The following is a 26,429-nucleotide window of genomic DNA, read 5'->3' as shown; positions in this document are numbered from 1 at the left end:
ATGAGCGAGTACAGCCGCCTGTTTAGTGGGGCCGATCCTACACGTGTAGTGCTCAACCCTGGCACAGATGACGAGCTGGTGAGTCTTTGTTACACCACATTACCTTACCATATTTATCTTAAGATAAACCCAGGTAATGTCATACCAAGTTGGAAAGAGCATTTCTTAATAATTCTGCTACAAGGTACAAAGTGAAATGTGTTATTTATATTACAAATTTGCATTGGCCACAGGAGATAAATGTGTCATTTATGTTACAGATTTGCTATGAATACAGATTTAAATGTGTTATTTCAGTTTCACATTTTCTATGACCACAGTGGGAAATGTGTTAAATCAGATTCACATTTTCTATGATCACAGGTGGAAATGTGTTATTTCAGTTTCACATTTACTATGACCACAGGGGGAAATGTGTTATTTCAGTTTCACATTTTCTATGACCACAGGAGGAAATGTGTTATTTCAGTTTCACATTTTCTATGACCACAGGAGGAAATGTGTTATTTCAGTTTCACATTTTCTACGACCACAGGTGGAAATGTGTTATTTCAGTTTCACATTTTCTATGACCACAGGAGGAAATGTGTTATTTCAGTTTCACATTTTCTATGACCACAGGAGGAAATGTGTTATTTCAGTTTCACATTTTCTATGACCACAGGAGGAAATGTGTTATTTCAGTTTCACATTTTCTATGACCGCAGGTGGAAATGTGTTATTTCAGTTTCACATTTTCTATGACCACAGGAGGAAATGTGTTATTTCAGTTTCACATTTTCTATGACTACAGGGGGAAATGTGTTATTTCAGTTTCACATTTTCTATGACTACAGGGGGAAATGTGTTATTTCAGTTTCACATTTTCTATGACTACAGGAGGAAATGTGTTAAATCAGTTTCACATTTTCTATGACCACAGGAGGAAATGTGTTATTTCAGTTTCACATTTTCTATGACCACAGGGGAAATGTGTTAAATCAGTTTCACATTTTCTATGACCACAAGGGGAAATGTGTTAAATCAGTTTCACATTTTCTATGACCACAGGGGGAAATGTGTTAAATCAGTTTCACATTTTCTATGTTCACAGGGGGAAATGTGTTATTTCAGTTTCACATTTTCTATGACTACAGGGGGAAATGTGTTATTTCAGTTTCACATTTTCTATGACCACAGGAGGAAATGTGTTATATCAGTTTCACATTTTCTATGACTACAGGGGGAAATGTGTTAAATCAGTTTCACATTATCTATGTTCACAGGGGGAAATGTGTTACTTCTGTTACAGACTTGCTTTGGCTAGGTTAGATGGTGTTTTGAGGTCATCTGACCGGGGAAAATGTGTTAAATCATGACCACAGGAATTTCACATTTTCTATGACTACAGAGGGAAGGGTCAAGATGATCAATTGCCAATGAATTTTGTCTGGCATCGTCCAGCATGTGTGCTCCGTAAACTTTTCCTTTAAAATGGTACCCTTTCTTAATGCCTGTGTGAATTTCAATCATATTTGGTCTGAAATATTAGGGATAGGCAAGTATTTCTTAAATTCAACCATACGGGACTGTAGGACAATGCTCCAAAAAGGGAATTTGGCAAAGATTTTACCTTTAAACCTTACTCTTCCTTAATGCTTTAGCATGTTTCCACCAAATTTGGTCTGAAACATTACAAGCGGGCAATGATTTCTTGAATTCAGAAAGTTGATTTGACCCTAGAGACTGGGGTGTGGGGCCCTGAATGGGGAATTTTAAAGATTTTGCTTTCATCAAATTTGGTCTGATCATCACTTGGTGATGTTAATCATTTCTGAAATTCAGACCTAGTAAGCTGAAATTTTGCTTTCCAATGCTATAAGATCCCCTAATGCTTAAGAAGGTTTGTGTCAAATTTTAATTGAGACACCGATGATTTCTTAAATAAATTATTTGATTGCCATATGATGGTTAAGGCCCTTGGGGCTCTTGTATCTGTTACAATGCTATGGGTTCAGGGATTAATGATGTTAAAATTTGACAGATTTGCTATGATTTCAGAAATATAAGATAGTTTTACAGATTTGCTTTGAATACACATTTAAATAGTGCAAATAATTTTAAAGAGTTGCTATGAGTACAGGATTAAATGGTGTTATTACTTCACAGATTTTCTATGGATACAGAATTATAAAATCATTTTACAGATTTCATATAGTACAGGGTTAAATCGTGCACGTATAACATCACAGATTTTTAATGGGGTTAACGGGTATAGGGTTGAAATTATTTTACAGACTTGCCATGTGTGAAGGGTTAAATAGTGTCATCATTTTACAGACTTGCCACGCGTAAAGGGTTAAATGGTGTCATCGTTTTACAGACTTGCCACGCGTAAAGGGTTAAATGGTGTCATCGTTTTACAGACTTGCCACGCGTAAAGGGTTAAATGGTGTCATCGTTTTACAGACTTGCCACGCGTAAAGGGTTAAATGGTGTCATCGTTTTACAGACTTGCCACGCGTAAAGGGTTAAATGGTGTCATCGTTTTACAGACTTGCCACGCGTAAAGGGTTAAATGGTGTCATCGTTTTACAGACTTGCCACACGTAAAGGGTTAAATGGTGTCATCGTTTTACAGACTTGCCACGCGTAAAGGGTTAAATGGTGTCATCATTTTACAGACTTGCCACGCGTAAAGGGTTAAATGGTGTCATCGTTTTACAGACTTGCCACGCGTAAAGGGTTAAATGATGATGTAATTTTACAGATTTGCTATGGATACAGAGCAAACAGATGGAAGCTGCTGCTGTTTATATTACTGACATGCAGCAGCCTTGGATTTTTGCTGCTGTTGATGCTATGGCGACCAGAACTAGAATGCTACATCAAAAGAAAGAAGTGCCATCTGATAGACGCAGACACCATCCTCATTCAGGTATGTCGTTTACAGCAATTTTGTACATTCTGGGAACCCTGTAACAAGAAGCAATATGTAGGAAACATTGGCAATTTCAAAAATCAGAGACATATGTGATAAATACGTCTCTGCAAAAATATTGAATTCAGAATAGTGTTTTGTTCGAAAATATGGAGCAATGGGAAATTAGCATGAAATTGTGTCATAATATTATGTGTAGCATACTTATTTAAAGTCTCTTTGTGATAGTGTGCAACTGAAACTAATCTCAACCTCATACACTACCATAATAATGTATACTTCAGAAGGCCAGGAGACCCCACCCTGTCACATTATACTGACAACAGGTGTCCCAGTCATTACACTACCACACTGATGTATACTTCAGAAGACCTCTAGCAGCACACCCCACCCTGTCACATTATACTGACAACAGGTGTCCCAGTCGTTATACCCCACCCTGTCACATTATACTGACAACAGGTGTCCCAGTCGTTATACCCCACCCTGTCACATTATACTGACAACAGGTGTCCCAGTCGTTATACCCCACCCTGTCACATTATATTGACAACACCCCACCCTGTCACATTATACAGACGACAGGTGTCACAGTCGTTACACTACCACACTGATGTATACTTCTGAAGGCCTCCAGCAGGAAACCCCACCCTGTCACATTATACTGACAACCGGTGTCCCAGTCGTTACACCCCACCCTGTCACATTATACTGACATCAGGTGTCCCAGTCGTTACACCCCACCCTGTCACATTATACTGACATCAGGTGTCCCAGTCGTTACACCCCACCCTGTCACATTATACTGGCAACAGGTGTCCCAGTCGTTACACCCTACCCTGTCACATTATACTGACATCACGTGTCCCAGTCGTTACACCCCACCCTGTCACATTATACTGACATCAGGTGTCCCAGTCGTTACACCCCACCCTGTCACATTATACTGACAACAGGTGTCCCAGTCGTTACACCCCACCCTGTCACATTATACTGACATCAGGTGTCCTAGCCGTTAAACCCCACCCTGTCACATTATACTGACATCAGGTGTCCCAGTCGTTACACCCCACCCTGTCACATTATACTGACAACAGGTGTCCCAGTCGTTACACCCCACCCTGTCACATTATACTGACATCAGGTGTCCCAGTCGTTACACCCCACCCTGTCACATTATACTGACATGAGGTGTCCCAGTCGTTACACCCCACCCTGTCACATTATACTGACATCAGGTGTCCCAGTCGTTACACCCCACCCTTTCACATGATACTGACAACAGGTGTCCCAGTCGTTACACCCCACCCTGTCACATTATACTGACAACACCCCACCCTGTCACATTATACTGACATCAGGTGTCCCAGTCGTTACACCCCACCCTGTCACATTATACTGACAACAGGTGTCCCAGTCGTTACACCCCACCCTGTCACATTATACTGACAACAGGTGTCCCAGTCGTTACACCCCATCCTGTCACATTATACTGACAACACCCCACCTTGTCAGATTATACTGACATCAGGTATCCCAGTCGTTACACCCCACCCTGTCACATTATACTGACAACAGGTGTCCCAGTCGTTGCACCCCACCCTGTCACATTATACTGACTCAGGTGTCCCAGTCGTTACACCCCACCCTGTCACATTATACTGACAACACCCCACCTTGTCATATTATACTGACATCAGGTGTCCCAGTCGTTACACCCCACCCTGTCACATTATACTGACAACAGGTGTCCCAGTCGTTACACCCCACCCTGTCACATTATACTGACATCAGGTGTCCCAGTCGTTACACCCCACCCTGTCACATTATACTGACATCATGTGTCCCTGCCGTTACACCCCGCCCTGTCACATTATACTGACAACAGGTGTCCCAGTCGTTACACCCCACCCTGTCACATTATACTGACATCAGGTGTCCCAGTCGTTACACCCCACCCTGTCACATTATACTGACATCAGGTGTCCCAGTCGTTACACCCCACCCTGTCACATGTCATACTGACATCAGGTGTCCCAGTCGTTACACCCCACCCTGTCACATTATACTGACATCAGGTGTCCCAGTCGTTACACCCCACCCTGTCACATTATACTGACATCAGGTGTCCCAATCGTTACACCCCACCCTGTCACATTATACAGACATCAGGTGTCCCAGTCGTTACACCCCACCCTGTCACATTATACTGACATCAGGTGTCCCAGTCGTTACACCCCACCCTGTCACATTATACAGACATCAGGTGTCCCAATCGTTACACCCCACCCTGTCACATTATACTGACATCAGGTGTCCCAATCGTTACACCCCACCCTGTCACATTATACTGACAACACCCCACCCTGTCACATTATACTGACAACACCCCACCCTGTCACATTATACTGACAACACCCCACCCTGTCACATTATACTGACAACACCCCACCCTGTCACATTATACTGACAACACCCCACCCTGTCACATTATACTGACAACACCCCACCCTGTCACATTATACTGACAACACCCCACCCTGTCACATTATACTGACAACACCCCACCCTGTCACATTATACTGACAACACCCCACCCTGTCACATTATATTTATGTTTCCAGTTTATTATTTCAGACTACATAATAAAGTATTGCTTTCCCTAATTTCAGGATCATGTAAAGCGATGGTTTGTCAGCGAGGTTCAAACAAAGGGATTTGATGAATACATGTGAGTGAAGCTTCTTTCTTAACCCTTGCTTAGCTGTAAGTTGTAGTCAATGTTTTGTTTCTACATTATAAACACTAAACTCAGCTTAGTAGAGTTGGATGTACATTGTTTTAATGATTTTAAGTTTTGCTGTTTCAACTGAAACTGTTCATCTTTTTATAGTGGTGTACCAGAGAACTACCATCAGTCTGGAGACTTGTCTGAAGAAGATGAAATGGACTGTTGTGACACCACCAGACTAAAAAGTGTTGGTATAGAGTTCAGGATGTTTTTCATGCTGTTTAAGATGTGATCAGATGAGTTATTGCAAAAAAAAAAAAAAAAAAAACAATAAAAGTAACACAGCCAGGTAGAAAACTATAAATGTTTGGAACTAAAAAAATGATTTAACTTTGATTTCAACAGGTTTTAGTTTTCACCATTTTGGATGCCTAACAATAGGTATCTTGAAAATGATCTATAGTGGGGAAAACATTGTCCGTTTCTTGATTTCTGTGTAAAGTGCGTTCTTTTAGCTTCATGCTTTTGGTAAAAGTAGGAGAATTTGAATAATTGAAAAAAAAAACCTTTATAGTGTTTGAGATGTAGATCTAATGTTTTGTGATACTATAATCATGCTTTTTGTGTGCACATCATGTGATGACATCATCATTAATTGTGTAGTTTTGGTTAATAGTTTTGTGCATTTGTTTTACTAATTTGTAATGAGACTCTCCTGAAATATCTGAAATCTGAAATGTTTTAACTGCTATGTTTTGTTTTATATTTCAATTACAGCCAGATGTCAGCTTGAGGTATTTTGATCATCAACATTTAAGATACATCTGGGAACAGGGAGTGCGATCCTTCATTCAGCTCCAGTATGTATCAGTGATCTTTCAGTGGGTGTAACTGTAATATAGGTCTTGTACATTCAAGACAGATTTTATATTGAGAGGATAATTCTAAAGATATCTTTATTGTGGAACAATGCTACAGACCTTTAATGAAGGAATTAACATAAATTAACAGAATATTTGCTATTTTGAATCCAGCATCACAAAATTCAAAAGTAGTATGTTCCCAGTGCTATTTTGATCAGCAGCTTGAGACTAAAATGGAAAGTTTTATTTTACCAGGGACTTGTCTCATAATACAAAGTGTTCAACACTCCAGGAGTCATTCCAGGGCCTGTCACAGCGAGAACAAGCACAAAAGTAAGGCACCTACATGTACCTGAAATTTTAGTGCCTAGGATCTAATTTCAGTTTTCTTTTTATATAACTTAGGTCATATAATTAAAACTGTTTTGTCAGCAACTACTGTACAATTTCATGAAATTAATGAAAAAAATTAATTAATAGTGTGTAAACATTTTTAAAAAGATTACTTTGTATTATGTTTCTTTGTTATCAACAGTCATAGATTTTAAAATGTTACATGTTCTGCTTCTTCATGTCTAAAACATTTTCTTTTTGGTTGTGTAATATTTTCACATGTGAGAAATATCACTTATTCTTATTCTCAAATACATGTGAAAAAATTATGATAGGAGACAAATCATTTAATTCTGTTCATTGAATTTTTGAAAGAAAAAAAAAAGAAACAGCATCCAACAGTGAAGGAATGGGTAGTCTTGTTTACATCATTGTGGTATAATTACGATACATATAAGTAAAAATAGACAAATCTGGATACTTCACTTAATTTACTGTTTGTTAAAGAATCTTTTTGATAAATCTTACAGACGTGTGGTTTTTGGAGAAAACCTGATAGATGTGGAAGTCAAATCATACTGGAAACTTTTTATTGAGGAGGTGAGTATAAAACACCTTAATTTACTCTAATTAGTAAAATCATTCATTTTTGTGGGTGATTCATTTTCATGGATTTTGTGGATATGTTTAGATCAAGTGTAAGTAGATTTATTGAGTTATACTTATCAAACAAATCAAGTGTTCATGAAGTAGTACTTTGTTGAAAAACCATGAAAATTTAGTCACACAAGAATGTATGATTCTGCAGTGATGATTGGCTAAAGGTCAAGGAGGTGAGTACACAATGTATAATTCCTTACTTTGTCCCCTACCAGGGAACAGGAGGTGTTAGTACTATAGGTAATGTAGCTGAAGGTCAAGGAGGTGAGTACACAATGTATAATTTCTTACTTTGTCCTCTACCAGGGAACAGGAGGTGTTAGTAATATAGGTAATGTAGCTGAAGGTCAAGGAGGTGAGTACACAATGTATACTACCTTACTTTGTCCCCTACCAGGGAACAGGGGGTGTTAGTAATATAGGTAATGATTGGCTGAATGTCAAGGAGGTGAGTACACAATGTATAATTTCTTACTTTGTCCTCTACCAGGGAACAGGGGGTGTTAGTAATATAGGTAATGTAGCTGAATGTCAAGGAGGTGAGTACACAATGTATAATTCCTTACTTTGTCCCCTACTAGAGAACAGGAGGTGTTAGTACTATAGGTAATGTAGCTGAAGGTCAAGGAGGTGAGTACACAATGTATAATTCCTTACTTTGTCCCCTACCAGGGAACAGGAGGTGTTAGTACTATAGTTAATGTAGCTGAAGGTCAAGGAGGTGAGTACACAATGTATAATTTCTTACTTTGTCCTCTACCAGAGAACAGGGGGTGTTAGTACTATAGTTAATGTAGCTGAAGGTCAAGGAGGTGAGTACACAATGTATAATTCCTTACTTTGTCCCCTACCAGGGAACAGGAGGTGTTAGTACTATAGGTAATGTAGCTGAAGGTCAAGGAGGTGAGTACACAATGTATAATTTCTTACTTTGTCCTCTACCAGGGAACAGGAGGTGTTAGTAATATAGGTAATGTAGCTGAAGGTCAAGGAGGTGAGTACACAATGTATAATTCCTTACTTTGTCCCCTACCAGGGAACAGGGCGTGTTAGTAATATAGGTAATGTAGCTGAAGGTCAAGGAGGTGAGTACACAATGTATTTTACCTTACTTTGTCCCCTACCAGGGAACAGGGGGTGTTAGTAATATAGGTAATGATTGGCTGAATGTCAAGGAGGTGAGTACACAATGTATATTACCTTACTTTGTCCCCTTAGTACTATAGGTAATGTTGAATCTGTCTGTTAGTACTAAAGTTTCTTTCAATAAAGTTTTGTCTTATTTGATAATAAGTTGCTATCCTGGTCCTTTGTACCTCTGGTAACTTTTTGTTCAAAATATTCCAAATGTTTAAACTTAAATGTGAAGACCATTATGATTGATAGCATCAAAATACGGTTCCAAGGGTTTGTTATTTGGTTGATTACAATTGACAATTTGGTGAACAATTGTTTGATGGTGTGAAAATTGTTTAAGGTACTGATACTGTCAGTGTCAACATCAGCAACAATTAGGCACAGTTATTGTAATTCCATTATAATTAACACTTAATAGCTGTGTATCAAAGATTGGATAGGATATTTCTTCGGTTTTATCATTTCCAGCTTATTTGTTACATAATTATCAACATAAATATTATATTTGTGAATCCCTAACATATGTTGCTGGTAGGTTGTCTAATTTTGTTTCTTTTGTTTTTTTTTCGTAATTTTGGTATCACTTCTATTGAGATATTTCAACTCAGATAAATTTTTGCTTATTCTATATTTCCACCTTTAATAAAACTTGAGTCATAATTTTTTGTAAATAGAGATATAGTTTCTAAACAGAATAGAAGCCGAGAGAATTTCAGTATGTTGTGTTTTTATTACAGGTGATGAATCCATTCTACATATTCCAAATCTTTAGTATCATTCTGTGGTTGATGGACAATTACTACTACTACGCTGCCTGTATATTTCTCATCTCCTTCATCTCTATTACCATATCTTTACGCCAGATCAAGAAGGTAAGTAAAATGCCAGAGAAATTGCATTAAAAATGAAATTAAGTGTTGCCACAAAGTATTTTCTAGTATTTTTAAGGTTATACTACAAAATTCAATATAGCTCAGAAAGAAAAATTCTACCCAATTCAATTATTTAAGATTTCAACTTCACTATAATGAGAATTTTTTGATGAATGAAAAATTGGTGTGTAATGTAAGTTACATGTGAATATTTTTACACTACACTGATTGGTTTCATGCCAACAATTAATTGAGGTACTTGTTCAGAAAATTTTGAAAATGGATTTCATACTTACAAATTATGTAAAGTAGCAAAGGTGACATGTCTTGTCTTGTTGGCTTATGTAACCACAGGTGATAGCTCATTGCTTTCTACTTATGGCATTAAGTGTTTCACAGAAAGTTAAACAATCTTGGCTAATACTGTTGTTTCTTCTGCCCATACACTAATTTATCTGAAGGGTATGGTGTTGACCTCCCATTTGTTATTCAATGAGGTTGCCACAAGCTATTACAAGAAGGCCCTGGCTGTTCATGCGTTGAGAAACACACAAACAAACTCAACAAAGATTAAGCTTTTTATTAGTTACTCATTTAATGAGAATTTCTTAACAACTCAATGGTTAAATCAGTTGATAAGTATCAATTTCAGATATACATTATTTATACACATGTAGGTTATGAATGGTTTCCCCGTATTTAAGGACACACATTTTATCTTAGCAGGGAGTTTTATTCCAACATCATTAATATCGTAAGGATCAGGTACTAATAATTTGGTTTGAATAGTGTTGAGAAATGTTTGCTGTTGCTGTGAGCATGTCCATCATGTAACCATTATTTTGACTTTCTGTTTAATACCTTAGCCCGACCCTCATCTTCCAAACCTTTAAACTTTGATTTCACTTTCTTTCAGAGATATTAGCCCTGCCCTGGTCTTTCACTAAGTAAACCTTAGTTTTACTTTCTGTCCATGACTTTAGCCTGGCCCTCAGCTTCCACCTTGTAAACCTTGATTTCACTTTCTGTCCAAGACCTTAAACCCCACTCTCATTTTCCACCATGCAATCCTTGATTTGACTTTGTAACCAAGACCTTAGCCTGGCTCTTGTCTTTCTTTATGTAAACCTTGGTTTTACCTTCAACTCAATGATGTACAGGAATAAACTTCAGGATTTCAATGTGAATCTGTGGTTTTCTGTTTTCTCATCTTATTGTCTGGAGGAGATCGTGATTCCTTTTTATCCACAATGGCTTTGATGGCTAGATGTTGATATAGCTTGTGACTCGCTGTGTATCTGATCACTTTGGCCACTATTTACAGAATTATAAAGCTTATTTACTATGTGTTGCTTATACATGTTGATATTTTCTTTTTCATACGGAATTTGGTCATTTGGAATTATAGTATCATGTATTAGAGTTTGTTCAATGTTTAACTATTTCTAGAGTTATGGCCCTTTGTTTTGATATTTATATTTGAGTGGGTCTAGGGATAGCTTGCTTCATCCTCATGATGCCCAATTCTTCTGCCATATAAAATGATAATCACTCTGTTATGACCTTGTTTCTGCTAACCTACTGCATGTAATGTTATGTGGAATTTCAGCCCTAAGCATCACATAAGGATGAAACAGCTTAATGGAAATACTGCATTTGATTCTAAGTATTAAAATGTGATATTCACATGTGTGTCTCTTGTACAATTTTATGAGCTGTTGGTTTATCATTCTTTATGTTCTAAAGACATCTATATAAATATTTTTTTGTGAAAGAGAAGTTGTGATAGACTTTAAGAAAATTTTATTTATTAGCAGATTGAGATTTCAGGTGAACAAAATGAACAGGATTCCAAGGATCTGAATACTTCGAATCATGTACAACATTCTTGCATGAATAAGCAGGGCATTTTAAGTTATGTATTTTTAGTCGTTACAGATTTTACTATTAGAGACAGAAGTATATGTTACGGTAAATGTTTACTAACAAGTTAACATCATTTGATATTGAGATCAAAGATGTATTTTGATGGTCATCAGATCAATATAGAAATGTCTAATTCAGTTTTTTTTATGTCAAATTATACAGCAAAGTGTAGCACTTCATGATATGGTGTCTGTCTCGGAGCAGAAGATAGAGATTTGTTTGGGACAAGGAAAAGGTGAGTTTGGAACAAAGGGAGGTAAATCTCAGATAATATAACCAAATAGTTGTGGCAAATGTAATCAGGATCAAGGGGAGGTAAATATCAACTTATTGTGAATTAAATACCGAGGCAGCTTTGAATAAAATGGTTGGATGAGTTCGGTAGTGGAGAAGTGAAGTAAGGGGACACAATAAATCTTTGACCAGTTGGAGTAATGGACATGATAAGTTTTAGCCAAGAGGCATCCATTGATTTTCTTCTTTATTCTGTAATTTTATCTGATTTCACTTGGCAGGGTATGAAAAGGTGCTAACATCTTCTCTGGTTCCTGGAGATTTGATTGTTCTTCCACAAAATGGATGTACAATGACATGTGATGCAGTGTTGGTCACAGGAACCTGTATAGTTAATGAGAGCATGCTCACAGGTAGGTGTGTTTACCTTAACTGCTCTGGATAACATGTGTCAGGTAGGTGTGTGTACCTAAACTGGTCTGGATAACATGTGTCAGGTAGGTGTGTTTACCTTAACTGCTCTGGATAACATGTGTCAGGTAGGTGTGTTTACCTAAACTGGTCTGGATAACATGTGTCAGGTAGGTGTGTTTACCTTAACTGCTGTGGATAACATGTGACAGGTAGGTGTGTTTACCTTGACTGCTCTGGATAACATGTGTCAGGTAGGTGTGTTTACCTAAACTGGTCTGGATAACATGTGTCAGGTAGGTGTGTTTACCTTAACTGCTCTGGATAACATGTGTCAAGTAGGTGTGTTTACTTTAACTGCTCTGGATAACATGTGTCAGGTAGGTGTGTTTACCTAAACTGGTCTGGATAACATGTGTCAGGTAGGTGTGTTTACCTTAACTGCTGTGGATAACATGTGACAGGTAGGTGTGTTTACCTTGACTGCTCTGGATAACATGTGTCAGGTAGGTGTGTTTACCTAAACTGGTCTGAATAACATGTGTCAGGTAGGTGTGTTTACCTTAACTGCTCTGGATAACATGTGTCAAGTAGGTGTGTTTACTTTAACTGCTCTGGATAACATGTGTCAGGTAGGTGTGTTTACCTAAACTGGTCTGGATAACATGTGTCAGGTAGGTGTGTTTACCTTAACTGCTCTGGATAACATGTGTCAGGTAGGTGTGTTTACCTTAACTGCTCTGGATAACATGTGTCAGGTAGGTGTGTTTACCTTAACTGCTCTGGATAACATGTGAAAGGTAGGTGTGTTTACCTTAACTGCTCTGGATAACATGTGACAGGTCTCATGTATGTCATTCAGTAAAGTTTTCAGGAGTTATCAGAAAGCAACACCTACCTCAAAATGACCCTGGCTGTTCAAGGGGTGATAAACGCAGCGAAATAAAAAATCGTCAGTATCTTCTACAAATAGAAAGGGTGTGAAGTTGGGTATCAAGGTTGTACATTTTATTTATTCTAATCTAAGGGTGGTCCAATTGTACATTTTGCTTACCAAGTCCATCAAAGTTATATCTTTTATTTTTCAAGGGAAATATGATTATTATTAAGTAAAAATACCTTCCTACTATAGGTGAGAGTGTACCTGTAACAAAGACACCACTGACACACCAGGAGGACGAAGAGGTTTACTCTCCAGAGATCCACAAACGTCACACTTTGTTCTCTGGCACCCATGTCATGCAAACACGATACTACGGCTCAGCCAGAGTTACAGCAGTGGTTATGCGAACAGGTACATATTGCAGCAAACTGTTGTCAGTGTCAGGGCTATATGTTTAAAGGATTACTGATCCACAATTTTTGTTATTGATCAAGTTGAACCGATATCAATGAAATTTTGCAGAAACCTTCCCTGGCCTGGGTCAAAGTGAGTTAAATTGACTCAGATTTCAAAACTTTTCTCCAAATCCAGATATCGCAGAATCAAAACTCTTCATGGATGGAAGCATCTTAAGGTGCTTTGATTACCAAAATGGTTCTTGCGTTTTTTCCTGAGAAGGAAATTTTTTTCTAACTTAATTGTAGTTTTCATAGAAAATTTGTATTTTTGAGCATAATATTGTTTATTTCCCATTGAAAATAACTTTACAAGAATTATTGTTATTATTATTATTGCCCTTTGTTGGCCATGTGTCATTATGTCTGTATCGTATCTCATGTATATTCTATATCTGATAGTTTCTGAAAATGTGAATTTAATGACCAATACCAAATTGGTTTACATGCCCCCATGAATTTACAGAGTTATTGCCCTTTGTTGGCCATGTGTGATTCTGTGAGGGTCATATATCATGTCTACTCTATATCTAATAATTCCTCAGGATATAACTTTAGCTTCCCCAACCAAAATCTGTTATAACCATTTGTTTTATTTAGATGCCAAACATTGTCTGGAGTTAAAGGGATAGGAATTGTTTGAAATATCAGCTTAGTTCCACTTCTGTACTAACTTCAGTATCAATAACACTGGGTATTTGATATTTCAGGTTTCAGAACTGCAAAAGGAGAGCTTGTACGATCCATTTTATTTCCTAAACCGATCGACTTTAAGTTCTACAGAGATTCCATGAAGTTTGTCATGTTTTTAGGATTCATTGCCGCTATAGGAATGATTTACACAGTCGTGATATATGTGAAGGATGGGGTAAGTGAGATATAATTTTACATGTTAGGGATTTATTAATCAGGTGTTATGTTGGTGTGGGGTTAGTCTGTCTGGTATCTGTGCTTGTAATAAATAACTCTCAAGCATATTTTCCTGGGGTTCTTTTCCTTCTTTTTTATGTTCCCAGATCTAAAGAAATTTAACCCTGCCCATAACAATTGCAACATAAGATAAAATTTAGATTAGATGAAATAATAATAATAAAAATTCAATTTGATAGCTTGAAAATGAAGCTGATAAAGAAAAATATTGTCCATATGGTTTCTGTGAAAATAGGTCAACCCTGTGATGAAACATGAAAGTTTGACCCAATGAAAAACATATTCTATATAGGAGGATGTGTACATGATGAGAATGACCTTACTGGAGTATCTATCTGTGTGTTATAATGTTATCAGCAGGACATATTCAACTACTTAATGTTATGTGTTTGATAAAGTTAGGTTGTTGAGACTACTTATTTCAGTCATTTTATGTTCTGAATTCACTCCAGTATAGAAAAAAGTTATAAAGCAAAATCCAATGATTTCAGTAAAAATCAAGGCGACTACATGTACCACAAAAATAGCTCCAGAGCTGACAAGCAGGATTAGGCATAATTATTAATATAGAAGGGGACCATAGTAAATTTTCTGGATATAAGATTTGTTTCTGTGTAAACATTATTATAAAATTTGTTACAGATCCATCCATTTAATATTGTTTTACGAGTACTAGATGTGATTACCATCATCGTACCGGCAGCTCTGCCGGCTGCCATGACAATAGGCACAGCATATGCTCAGAGTCGTTTAAAGAGTGACAGCATCTATTGTATCAGCCCGCCCAGGATTAATTTCGGTGGACGTCTTGATGCTTTCTGCTTTGATAAGGTATGGTTAATTTCAAGTTCATTTGTCAACACATAATGAGGATACTTAGTGCTTTCAGAATTACTGATCTATAAAAAAGGAGGTGAGGAAAAAGACATGAAAATTTTTATTTGTATGAAAAAAAAAAACATTTTGAATTTTCTATTTCGTTTTAATTTTCACACACTGTGAATGGTGAGGAAAGAGAGCATTTCAACAATGTAGTCCAAACTTAAAAATCCAGATTAAGGTAAAGGAAACGTGTTCTAATGATGTTTTATGTTGCAGACATCAAATGTAACAAATATTACATAAGATGATTAAGTGTTGTATGTTTGTGTTGCAGACAGGGACACTAACAGAGGACGGTCTGGATATGATGGGAACAATTCCAATCCACAACAACAGGTCATTAACTCTCCTTTAATAACTTGGTTTACAAACAGCTGTGATCTTAAGGATTCATTTGTGATTATGTTAATTTCTCTATCAGTACTGGTAATGATTAACTATTAAAGAATGTTAAGGATTTTTTTATATTTACATGATACATACATTACCTTAATATCACAAATCAATATTGAAAATGTCTGTTTTGCAGATTTCTGCCCATCCAGTCTGACCCATCTAAATTGGACCATGGACCAATTCTAAATGCCATGGCAACCTGCCACTCACTGACCAAGATGGACGGGGAATTGTCTGGAGATCCCCTTGACTTGATCATGTTTGAATCCACAAAATGGGTAAGTGATGTTTACATGTATTAGTGACAAAACAGATTACGTGTAAGTGATGTTTATATGTATTAGTGACAAAACAGATTACGTGTAAGTGATGTTTATATGTATTATTGACAAGACAGATTACGTGTAAGTGATGTTATTTATAAAATTGTGCCCGCAGATTGATAATTCAGATAGAAGATCCTGGCCTATAATAAAGTAACAGTAAGTTGTTGCTGGGCTGGTGGTAATAATGGTGTAAAGGGTAGAACATAAAGACGTTGGTCCTGTAATTGGGAGAGCACCAAAGAATTCTAAATATTATGTAACATTGATTTATCAGATTGTGAATTAGAATAAAAGATCACTGGATACATTAAAATCATAATGTATGTTGAAATAGATTGTAATAATGGTATCAATATTACTACTGTGTATAACAGAACCTGAAATGTTTGGTTACATTTCCAGGTACTTGAGGAACCAGGACGAGACACCAGTAAATTTGATACAATGATGCCCACTGTTGTCAAACCTTGTACTAGGGACACATTCCTACCTAATCAGGAACAGGTAAAAATGTCCTACCTTGTTATCTCATCATGAAAGTTTTGGTTAAATTGTTTCTTTAAAATATTAAAATCTGGTCTGTTTACAATTTTTAAGATTTCTTTTGAAAGAAATATTTGTTTCATTACGATTTTTGTAAAAGTAACCAAAGTCTCCAGCATTTAATCAATAAGTGTTAATACAAAAATCTTGTTTATTAAGCTAATTAGATTTAACATGCCTAACTTTTCTCATTTCTGCAGCCTCCTTTAGAAATCGGTATCATACGCCAGTTTACATTTTCTTCTAACATGCAAAGGATGAGTGTAATAACTCGTGAACTCGGCAAAGAACACATGGAGCTCTACTGTAAAGGTGCTCCAGAAAAGATTATCTCCCTTTGTGTGTCATCAACTGGTAAGATTGTCCCTTCTGCAATCAGATTCACTGCAACTTTATTATGATTAGTAAATGTCTGCTACAAAAATTCTCTCAACAATTATTCAATAGAATTGACAATTGAATAACTTTTTCAAGAGTTTTGAAATTATGAGCCTCGATCTAATATGATTCATTACTTAAACTGAAACTGTTCTAAAAAAAATTCATTATTTGAATTTTGTATCTAATGAGAAATTTTAGATGTTTATCTAAAACAATGTGTTAAGGTAAAGCTTTGTTCAGATATTATTTCTTGACTTCTTCACTTGTTGACTTCTTGACCTGCAAAACTCAGATTATTCTTAATTAACAAAAAAACATATTTGAATTTATGTTTTTCAGTACCACTAGATTTTAAAGAAGTATTGCAGAGCTACACTTTACAGGGCCATAGAGTTATTGCTTTGGCCTGGCGACCCCTTGACCCTAAACTTACATGGCACCAGTCACAAAGGATATCTAGGTAAATTGTCTACCAGAATGGCTGAAAAAGCCATAGTTTTGATGCTGAGTTAAAGGCATCACATCATGGATAGTTCAAACTTTCATTATTTTTACTTATTGGAGGATGAATTAATTAACATTGATCTCAATATTTATTTTCACTAAGTCATTGTAACCAAAGCAAGGTAATATTTTCAGAAAATCTACCAGATAGGTACATTAAGCAAATTCAAAATAAAGCTGATCATTTTTTAAACAAGAAGTGAAAACATTAACAACACAATTTTTTCCCAACTGTCAAATTAATGTGTAAATGGTAAGGAAAGATAAAAGAAATTATTGTGGATTACCGGTAGCTGAGGATACATGTAACATAGGTCATTATGTACGCCAATGCCTCTGCTAGGATTCAAACACAAGACCTCTGACTTACTAGTCTTGACTGAGCTTAAAAGAAGTTCTCTCTGGTTGAGCAGTATATTGCAGCTAGTAATTTCCTAGGTGGAATACATGTTTGGGCATTGTTTAGTAAATGATGACATGTGTTTTGGTTGACAGAGACAAGGTGGAGAAGGATATGACATTCCTAGGATTGATTGTAATGCAGAACAAGTTAAAACCTCAGACCCGGCCGGTGATCCGCAGACTTATTGAAGCTAATATACGATGTGTTATGATTACAGGTATGGTTCTCAATCAACAACAGTCAGTGAAAGTTAGTGATTTGTTGTTTTATATATTTGAATGTTATATCAACATTTATGGTGAAGTAAATTCAGCTTTAATGAACAAAACTTTTTGTATGGACCACATGTGTTTCTACCTGTACAATACAGAATTCAATAGCACTCAACATTCAATATGGCTGCCTTAGCCCCCAAAATTTATAAATTATCTTTAGAGAGTTTTATCAAGACAAGAATCACATTACTGATTAACTTCCAACTTTAAAAAACTTAAATATGGTCTGTATCTCTTCTTCAGACATTTGTGTAGAGACACTGTTGTGATATGTTATAGGGGATATGATAGAGACTGCAGTGAGTGTGGCCAGAAACTGTGGCATGGTGCCACCACATGACAAAGTCATCATTGTTGATGCTGTGCCACCAGATAAGGATGCACCTGCTCGGGTGGAATACAAACACTCAGAGATGCCATCGAACAGTGTTAATGATGTGCCTCTGGTAATGTTACGTTGGTTATTGCAAACTATTCTGTATACTCCTAATTTAAAAAGTAGAAATGATGGTTTTTATATAACTTGAAGTGAACTATTAAAAGTTAATATGTAAGATTAAATTATTCAAAATTGTGCTAGACATAAGTCAGATGTTTCATCATAACAAGAAATGATGGTTTTTATATAGCTTGATTAACTATGCTAGATACAAATCTTTTATCACATTTACTGCTAAACAGCTTATTGAAGACTTTAACAATAATTTTGGACATCTGTGAGTAAATGTATGTAAGAGAAAACCGTTTCCATTAAGACATATTCTGAGGTATAATATTTACCTAAATTTGCATACATTTACACTACAATATGGTTTCTCCCATATTTTTCATGTATGATCATTATCTTGGCATTTTGTTTTTGAACAAAGATTTTAAAGGTTGGTATTATGCAAAAAGAGGGATTGTGACTAACCAAACTAAAGCCTTTTGACATGAAGGTTTAACCATAGAGTTAATTGTGTGAAAACTTTTAATAGCAGTATGAAAATGTCTCCTCTCTGATTTTCAGGAGTATACCCAGTTAGATATGGAAACCTCCAGTTTAAAATTCCACTTTGCTATAAATGGAAAGTCTCTCTCTGTGATAACCAACCACTTCCCTGATCTGCTATCTCGGGTAAGTATACAGCAACTTACTTGACTGCTGAGAAATGGTAAAGGTCAAAGGTTCAACAAGTCATAGTTTTTGAATTACCTTTTTCTTCTGTTTTAAAATCATACCTGTGAAAATTTATTTATTCCTAACTTTAAGTTATTTGTTCTTTTAGTCATGTATACAGACATCATGAAATAATATATAATTCATAGTTACCCTAGCACAGACTAAACATATTGATGATGTCTATGTTTTATTTACAGATCTGTGTAGTGGGCACTGTTTTTGCCAGGATGAAGCCAGACCAAAAATGTCAACTTATACACAAGTTACAATCACTTGGGTAGGTTTACACGAATATTTAATGTTTCTCAGATCCTACTTTAATCTTCTTAGCATTTCTTTGTGATATCTTTTTAACAATATCCAAGTCAAACCTTTTACAGATGATTGATTTAATTACGTCTTAAAAAGATGGATTATTGAGAAGTAAATTTGAATAATTGACAGTGTATCAGAAATATATCTAGGGTTTTTTATCGTCTTCAATTTCAGCCCAATTTCACAGAGATTAAGATATTTTTCTGATTAAATTTTGCTTAAGAAAATATCCAAAATCTTCCCAATATATGATGATCTTGAAATTGAAGTTTATTGTTACTAAAAAGTTCTGAATTAATCCTTAAGAATTTCAATGTATGATGATTCCCCTTGGTCCCTACTTGTGCTTGTCCAGTATGAGACAGATTGGGGGAAATGACCAGCATGTGGACAACTTGGATTTTGACATCTGAAATGTTAGAGAAGTGGTTTGAATTCTGGAGATTAGTGGGGATTTCATTCGTTCCTCAGCTTTACAAAAGTTGTTATTCTCAAATGAAACTGTACCCCAAAAAAGCATGACACCTCTTTTCATATCATGCTACCTTGCAAAGAGTCAAATTTTGGGATGTCAACCATTTAAACAAATTATGATACATGGTTGTCTCCCCATAGATCAAGAAATGGTTCCAGGTGAAGAGAAATGCTAGTATTTAATGTGTTTTGATATTTATCATTGTAGGTACCATGTGGGTATGTGTGGTGACGGGGCTAATGATTGTGAGGTAAGTGAACCTATAATAACTAAACACATTACAGCTTATATACTTTGAAAAGAGTTTTTATAAATATTGCAAATGAGCCTCTTTATCAAGTTGCCGGAGGACAATCAGATTTTTTTTATTTTGAAGCACAGATTCTAATTTTGCTAGCCCCTACTTAGATGGCCTTTATATACAGCCTCAATTATTATGAATTGCATTATAAAGATAAACCAAAAAAAAGTGGTCTTTATAGACAGGTGGCCTTTGCATCACGATGGCCTTCAAGACAGGTTTGACCTACTTTCAAAAATAGATTACCAGAAATTGTTAACATTTCATAACATATCCAAGGAAGCTGATTAAAGAAAAGCATGATACACGTGCCTTTAAAACTTTGTATTGTAGGCCCTGAAGGCAGCTCATGTTGGAATATCTCTGTCTGAGGCAGAAGCCTCTATAGCAGCTCCATTCACCTCCAGTATCCCACACATAGAGTGTGTCTACACTGTCATCAGGTCAGTATCAAGGTAGATTATATGGTGGTAGAGGTCTCTATAGCAGCTCCATTCACCTCCAGTATCCCACACATAGAGTGTGTCTACACTGTCATCAGGTCAGTATCAAGGTAGATTATATGGTGGTAGAGGTCTCTATAGCAGCTCCCTTCACCTCCAATATCCCACACATAGAGTGTGTCTACACTGTCATCAGGTCAGTATCAAGGTAGATTATATGGTGGTAGAGGTCTCTATAGCAGCTCCCTTCACCTCCAGTATCCCACACATAGAGTGTGTCTACACTGTCATCAGGTCAGTATCAAGGTCGATTATATGGTGGTAGAGGTCTCAATAGCAGGTGATTCACCTCCAGTATCCCACACATAGAGTGTGTCTACACTGTCATCAGGTCAGTATCAAGGTAGATTATATGGTGGTAGAGGTCTCTATAGCCTCCCTATCATTGTTACACATAGGTGTGTCTAATATGGTGACACCCCCCCCCCCCCCCCCCCCCCCCCCCCCCCCCCCCCCCATCATTGAATCCTCCATCTTATTGTTACTGGGTGACCAATAAGGTGACCCTCCATCACTGAATCCTTGATCATATTGTTACTAGGTGACTAATAAGGTGACCCCCTATCATTGTTACTAGGTGACTAATAAGGTGACCCCCTATCATTGTTACTAGGTGACTAATAAGGTGACCCCCTATCATTGTTACTAGGTGATTAATAAGGTGACCCCCTATCATTGTTACTAGGTGACTAATAAGGTGACCCCCTATCATTGTTACTAGGTGACTAATAAGGTGACCCCCTATCATTGTTACTAGGGTGACTAATAAGGTGACCCCTTATCATTGTTACTAGGGTGACTAATAAGGTGACCCCTTATCATTTTTACTAGGTGACCAATAAGGTGACCCCCTATCATTGAATCCTCCATCTTATTGTTACTAGGTGACTAATAAGGTGACCCCCTATCATTGAATCCTCTATCTTACTGTTACTAGGTGACTAATAAGGTGACCCCCTATCATTGTTACTAGGTGACTAATAAGGTGACCCCCTATCATTGTTACTAGGTGACCAATAAGGTGACCCCCTATCACTGAATCCTCTATCTTATTGTTACTAGGTGACCCCCTATCATTGTCACTAGGTGACCAATAAGGTGACCCCCTATCATTGAATCCTCCATCTTATTGTTACTAAGTGACTAATAAGGTGACCCCCTATCATTGTTACTAAGTGACTAATAAGGTGACCCCCTATCACTGTTACTAGGTGACTAATAAGGTGACCCCTTATCATTGTTACTAGGGTGACTAATAAGGTGACCCCTTATCATTGTTACTAGGTGACCAATAAGGTGACCCCTTTTCATTGAATCCTCCATCTTATTGTCACTAGGTGACTAATAAGGTGACCACCTATCATTGTTACTAGGTGACTAATAAGGTGACCCCCTTTCAATGTTACTAGGTGACTAATAAGGTGACCCCCATATCATTGAATCCTCCATCTTATTGTTACTAAGTGACTAATATGATAAATCTTATGTTACAGAGAAGGCAGAGCTGCTCTGACTACGTCCTTTGCTTGTTTCAAGTATATGGCTCTTTACAGCTTTATACAGTTTGTGTCTGTGATGATATTATATTCCGTGAGTATTTGTTTTATATAGTGCTTCATAAAGGAGATCAATTTAATTGTTATTGGAATAAATTCAGAGCTTTGTTACTGAGAGGGTTTGAATTCATATGAATTGTTTACACAATAATACTTGGTACAAATTTAAATATTGTGAAGAATTAATGAAAAAATAGTTAAGGCAGTACGGTTAAAGCATATTAACAAAAGTGCCAGATTTTGTTTTCCTGACTTTTTGAGAGGCAAACTTCTGAAGAACTTCTTAAAATAACTGTTTGATTCTAAATTTACAAATATATACCAGGAGGGATATGTGAATCAGATTCTGCATAGTCCTTGGCTAATTTTGTTGATTTGTTCTGTTTTCAGTTTGAAGCCAACATGTCTGATACTCAGTTTTTATATGTAGATCTCGTCATCACTACAAGTATTGCCATATTTAGTAAGTATAGTGTCACATGTTTAAATACACCATCAGAAATGTATTAACAACGTTAAATTATCAACACATTGAATCTTTCAAATTTTTTTGGATGTGTCACCAGGTAATACCTTAAGTTAATGGTATGTATTATTTGACATCCTTGGAAGATCGTAAACATCAAACGTTTTCAGCCATTGAATGAGACAGTTTATCTTGTAACTAACACATGGTGTTTGTGATGTAAGTTAATTTGATGATGATCTCAGTGAAGATATTTAAAATGTTTTATTTTAACTGATCTTAAGATATTGAACAGCCTAAGAAACATATTAAAATGTTTAAGGATATTGTAAAGCAGGAAACCTCAGCATTCTGGTTTGATTAGACTATAAAATGTGTTTCCTTTTCAGTGGGTTACACCAAAGCAACACTGGTGTTGGTCCCCAAGCGTCCCCCGGGTAGTTTGGTGAAGTTGTCTAATCTACTGTCTATCATAGTGCATGTACTGCTGGTGGCACTCATACAGGTGGGCGCCTTATTCTACCTGAAGTCACAATCCTGGTAAGTTGTTTCCCTTGTACATTTGTACAGATACATAACATACTGTATTCTGATATTGTTGGAGGTAGATAAATTTTCAAGATTGTAAAGAACAAAATCTAAAGATAAAGTAATTGTGCATGGCATACTGAAGCAAATTTAACCAATATCAACTCTGTCTTCTTAATTTAACCTATACAATGCAGTTTGTTCATCTGTTTGCATGGCATTCATGAGTGTGAGCTTTCAGGTAAATCTGTTTACATGTCACTCACGAGAGTATGGACTTTATTTTCACCTTGTTGCTTCTGAAAGAATGTATTGTTTATCACTGATTAGAATAAAGCTCGCCTTATTTGTTAACTATTGATAGGCTCTGTGACTTAGATCTATAACAAAAGGCTATTTCAAGTATTTGACAAATTATAGCTCTTCATCAGCAGTATTCTGAGCTTAAAAATTAACTTGTACCTTGGAATGTAGAATCTACTGATCTAATGACTTGAGCTTAGACAAGTGTAAACTACAAGATATTTGACAAGGGCTGCAATAGGACAGTCAATTAGGCATCAGAGTATTTAAGTTCAGCAGAAGATCTATGGTGAGTGGTTTGATTCCTACGAGGGGCAGAGCTTCTTGTGCTGCCGTTGTTGGTGTCCTTGTGCAAGAAGGTGCTTTTTTACCCTGATAGCATATGATGGGCCTCCCTAATAATATTCACTGATGTAGCCACCAGCTACTTCAAGGTGACCTCTACCACAAAATGACCAAGCTAACAATATGTTTGCCCTGATTAAGTGTCTTGCTTATTTTGTTAAAGTAATTTATTTCAGAAACCTAGTGGTAAAGGCAAATGTTTCAGAAATGATTTTCGACAGATCGTCAGTGCATCACATTGAATTAAATTTTTTTCTATGTGTTTTTGTTACAGGTATACTAAAGCACTGCCTAATGATCATGCTGAAAATACAAAGTGCTGGGAGACCACAACTGTATTCCTTGTGTCATCTTACCTATATATGGCTGTGGCGTTTTGTTTCTCACGTGGACCACCCTATAGGAAACCAATTTATACAAACAGTACGTACACAATCGTGAACTTTGGGTTATAAGTATATAAAGAATACAAGTTCTCTATTTTAACCATTAGAAAACTTTTGTGTGATAATTTTATGACCACACTGTAGCCATCATCAGACAAATGACGAGATTTAAGCTGATTATTACAATAATAATTGTGTCATTGGTTTTGTGTTACAGTTCCTTATCTAATCACACTAGTGTCTCTGGTGACGTTTTCCACTGTGATGGTACTGCTGACACCTCATCCGATTCTCAATTTCTTTGGTGTAAGTATATGTTACTGCTAGGATATGGAGGAATCCATCAATTCACCCCAGAACTAATTCGTATGAGGATTCAAAAATATGTAACTTCAAAAGGAATTCCAGCTATTTTATGTCAGGCATATAGTGTTACTCTTACAGGTCCATCCATCACATCATGTTATGTCCCATCCTATCCCAATGTCACTTGGTGAAAAACTCTCTGCAGTAAAGGATCACATTTGCCCCTTATATCACTATATAAAATCCTAGATTCTGGTTTGTATAGGAACTAGGAATTCAGGCCTTACAGATATTTTCTAGTTAAAACTTCAGACATATTGGAGGGCCAATTAACTGCAAATTACAAGTGGAAAACCTTTATGTCTTTGCCTGAAAGTGTTTACTGACTTAGCTGTAAGAGGTGTTAGTTTAACTTATTCCCAGCAGAATAGATATAATGTACACTATATAAGTATAACCATGTAACAATGATGTTTTTCAGATCATGCCTTTATGGGAGAAAAGCCTTGAGTTCCGAATGTTGTTGCTGGTGTTTCCAGCCACGCACCTTATCCTGTGCTGGATAGCTGAGGTACACAATGGACACTCTTGTCCCACTTCTTCTATCACTTTTCAGCTTGTAATGAAAACATTAATCACAACATACTGACGCATTACCAATAAGAGGGTGTTTCCTTTATTATGTCTACTAGTTTCGCCTCTGAAGTTGAGGCTTCATCAGGTCCTGATGAGTTCTCAACTTCAGAGCGGTCCTGATGAGGCCTCAACTTCAGAGCGGTCCTGATGAAGCCTCAACTTCAGAGGCGAAACTAGTAGACATGATAAAGGAAACACCCTCCTATTGGTAATGCATCAGTATGTTGTGATTAATATCCGTTTTGCACATACTATTTAGTTTTTGTTTAATTGCCCTGCATACAATCTGGTATTCATACCCACAGTGAAGTACCCCACTAAATAACCACGTAGCCAGACCTGACATTGGCTCCTTTCGTTTGAAGTTCTTTAGAAAATTAACAATTTATTGACACAAAACTAAAGTATGTAACATTGATCTCTGCCCAATTAAAATGAGTCTGTCCAATTTAGCAAAACGTTGTAGACAATGACAACAATAAACAGTAATCTCTATGTTTGTATTTGTCAACACCCTGATATTTATGCATTATGTCCAATTATCTACCAAGACAGCAGATTTATTCATATTTTCATTCATTAAGGACTCGGTGATATTGAAAATTATAACAAAATTTGAGTTGAAATATAACAACATTTAGACTGTTCTTTCTTATATAAACTGGGCAATAATAACAATTTTGAAATTAAGAGGTAAGAGCTTAGATCTGGAAAGCTGGTTTGAAAAATATTGTAAATAGTGATATTCAGTGAAGGAAATCTGGGTTAAACTCTGAGTGATATATTTAGTCAAAACTAGTTCTTGTTCTTCTCATTATTATTCATCTAACAAGGTTTTTTCTTTTTTACAGTATATACTTACAGCTACCAGTTGTGTGAAAAGTATGAAAGCTATGTGCATGAAAAAGAAAAGGGCACCTGATACCTACAAGTATATACGCAGTGAAATAATTATGACAGATTGGCCCAATATAACTGAGACATTGCCAGGAAATGTGATTATGGGACAGACTAAGGAGCAGGATTGGGATGAGGATGAGATAGCTGAAAGTATGAATGTGAATGTTGGCATCATCAACTAA

At 36.5% G+C, this 26,429-nt stretch overlaps 1 protein-coding gene across 1 annotated transcript; it reads left to right on the top strand.

The window, feature by feature from the left end:
- On the top strand, positions 1–26,429 carry LOC132553423 (polyamine-transporting ATPase 13A3-like). Its single transcript, XM_060217668.1, has 31 exons — positions 1–78; positions 2,750–2,917; positions 5,593–5,651; positions 5,814–5,898; positions 6,429–6,511; positions 6,770–6,847; positions 7,378–7,447; positions 9,382–9,516; positions 11,605–11,677; positions 11,958–12,089; positions 13,220–13,381; positions 14,136–14,293; positions 14,998–15,186; positions 15,512–15,573; positions 15,767–15,911; positions 16,362–16,463; positions 16,703–16,856; positions 17,223–17,343; positions 17,883–18,007; positions 18,345–18,511; positions 19,075–19,182; positions 19,425–19,504; positions 20,225–20,267; positions 20,652–20,761; positions 22,315–22,411; positions 22,768–22,840; positions 23,233–23,383; positions 24,294–24,442; positions 24,623–24,711; positions 25,193–25,282; positions 26,199–26,429. Exons 1-31 carry the CDS (start codon positions 1–3, stop codon positions 26,427–26,429), a joined length of 3,567 nt encoding a protein of 1,188 aa, XP_060073651.1.

This window comes from Ylistrum balloti, unplaced genomic scaffold (genome assembly GCF_031769215.1).
Source record: "Ylistrum balloti isolate Yb309-2 unplaced genomic scaffold, AGI_CSIRO_Ybal_v1 Utg370326, whole genome shotgun sequence".
Lineage (NCBI taxonomy): Eukaryota > Metazoa > Mollusca > Bivalvia > Pectinida > Pectinidae > Ylistrum > Ylistrum balloti.
The sequence above is the reverse complement of the archived record's forward strand: the minus strand, read 5'-3'. Positions and strand labels throughout refer to the sequence as shown.

Bases quoted from the DNA above. Each gene is read 5' to 3' on its own strand.
- LOC132553423 (XM_060217668.1), top strand. From the start codon at position 1: ATGAGCGAGTACAGCCGCCTGTTTAGTGGGGCCGATCCTACACGTGTA. The intron at 18,008-18,344 runs GTATGGTTCTCA...GATATGTTATAG, and splicing joins ACGATGTGTTATGATTACAG to GGGATATGATAGAGACTGCA. The intron at 24,712-25,192 runs GTAAGTATATGT...GATGTTTTTCAG, and splicing joins CGATTCTCAATTTCTTTGGT to ATCATGCCTTTATGGGAGAA.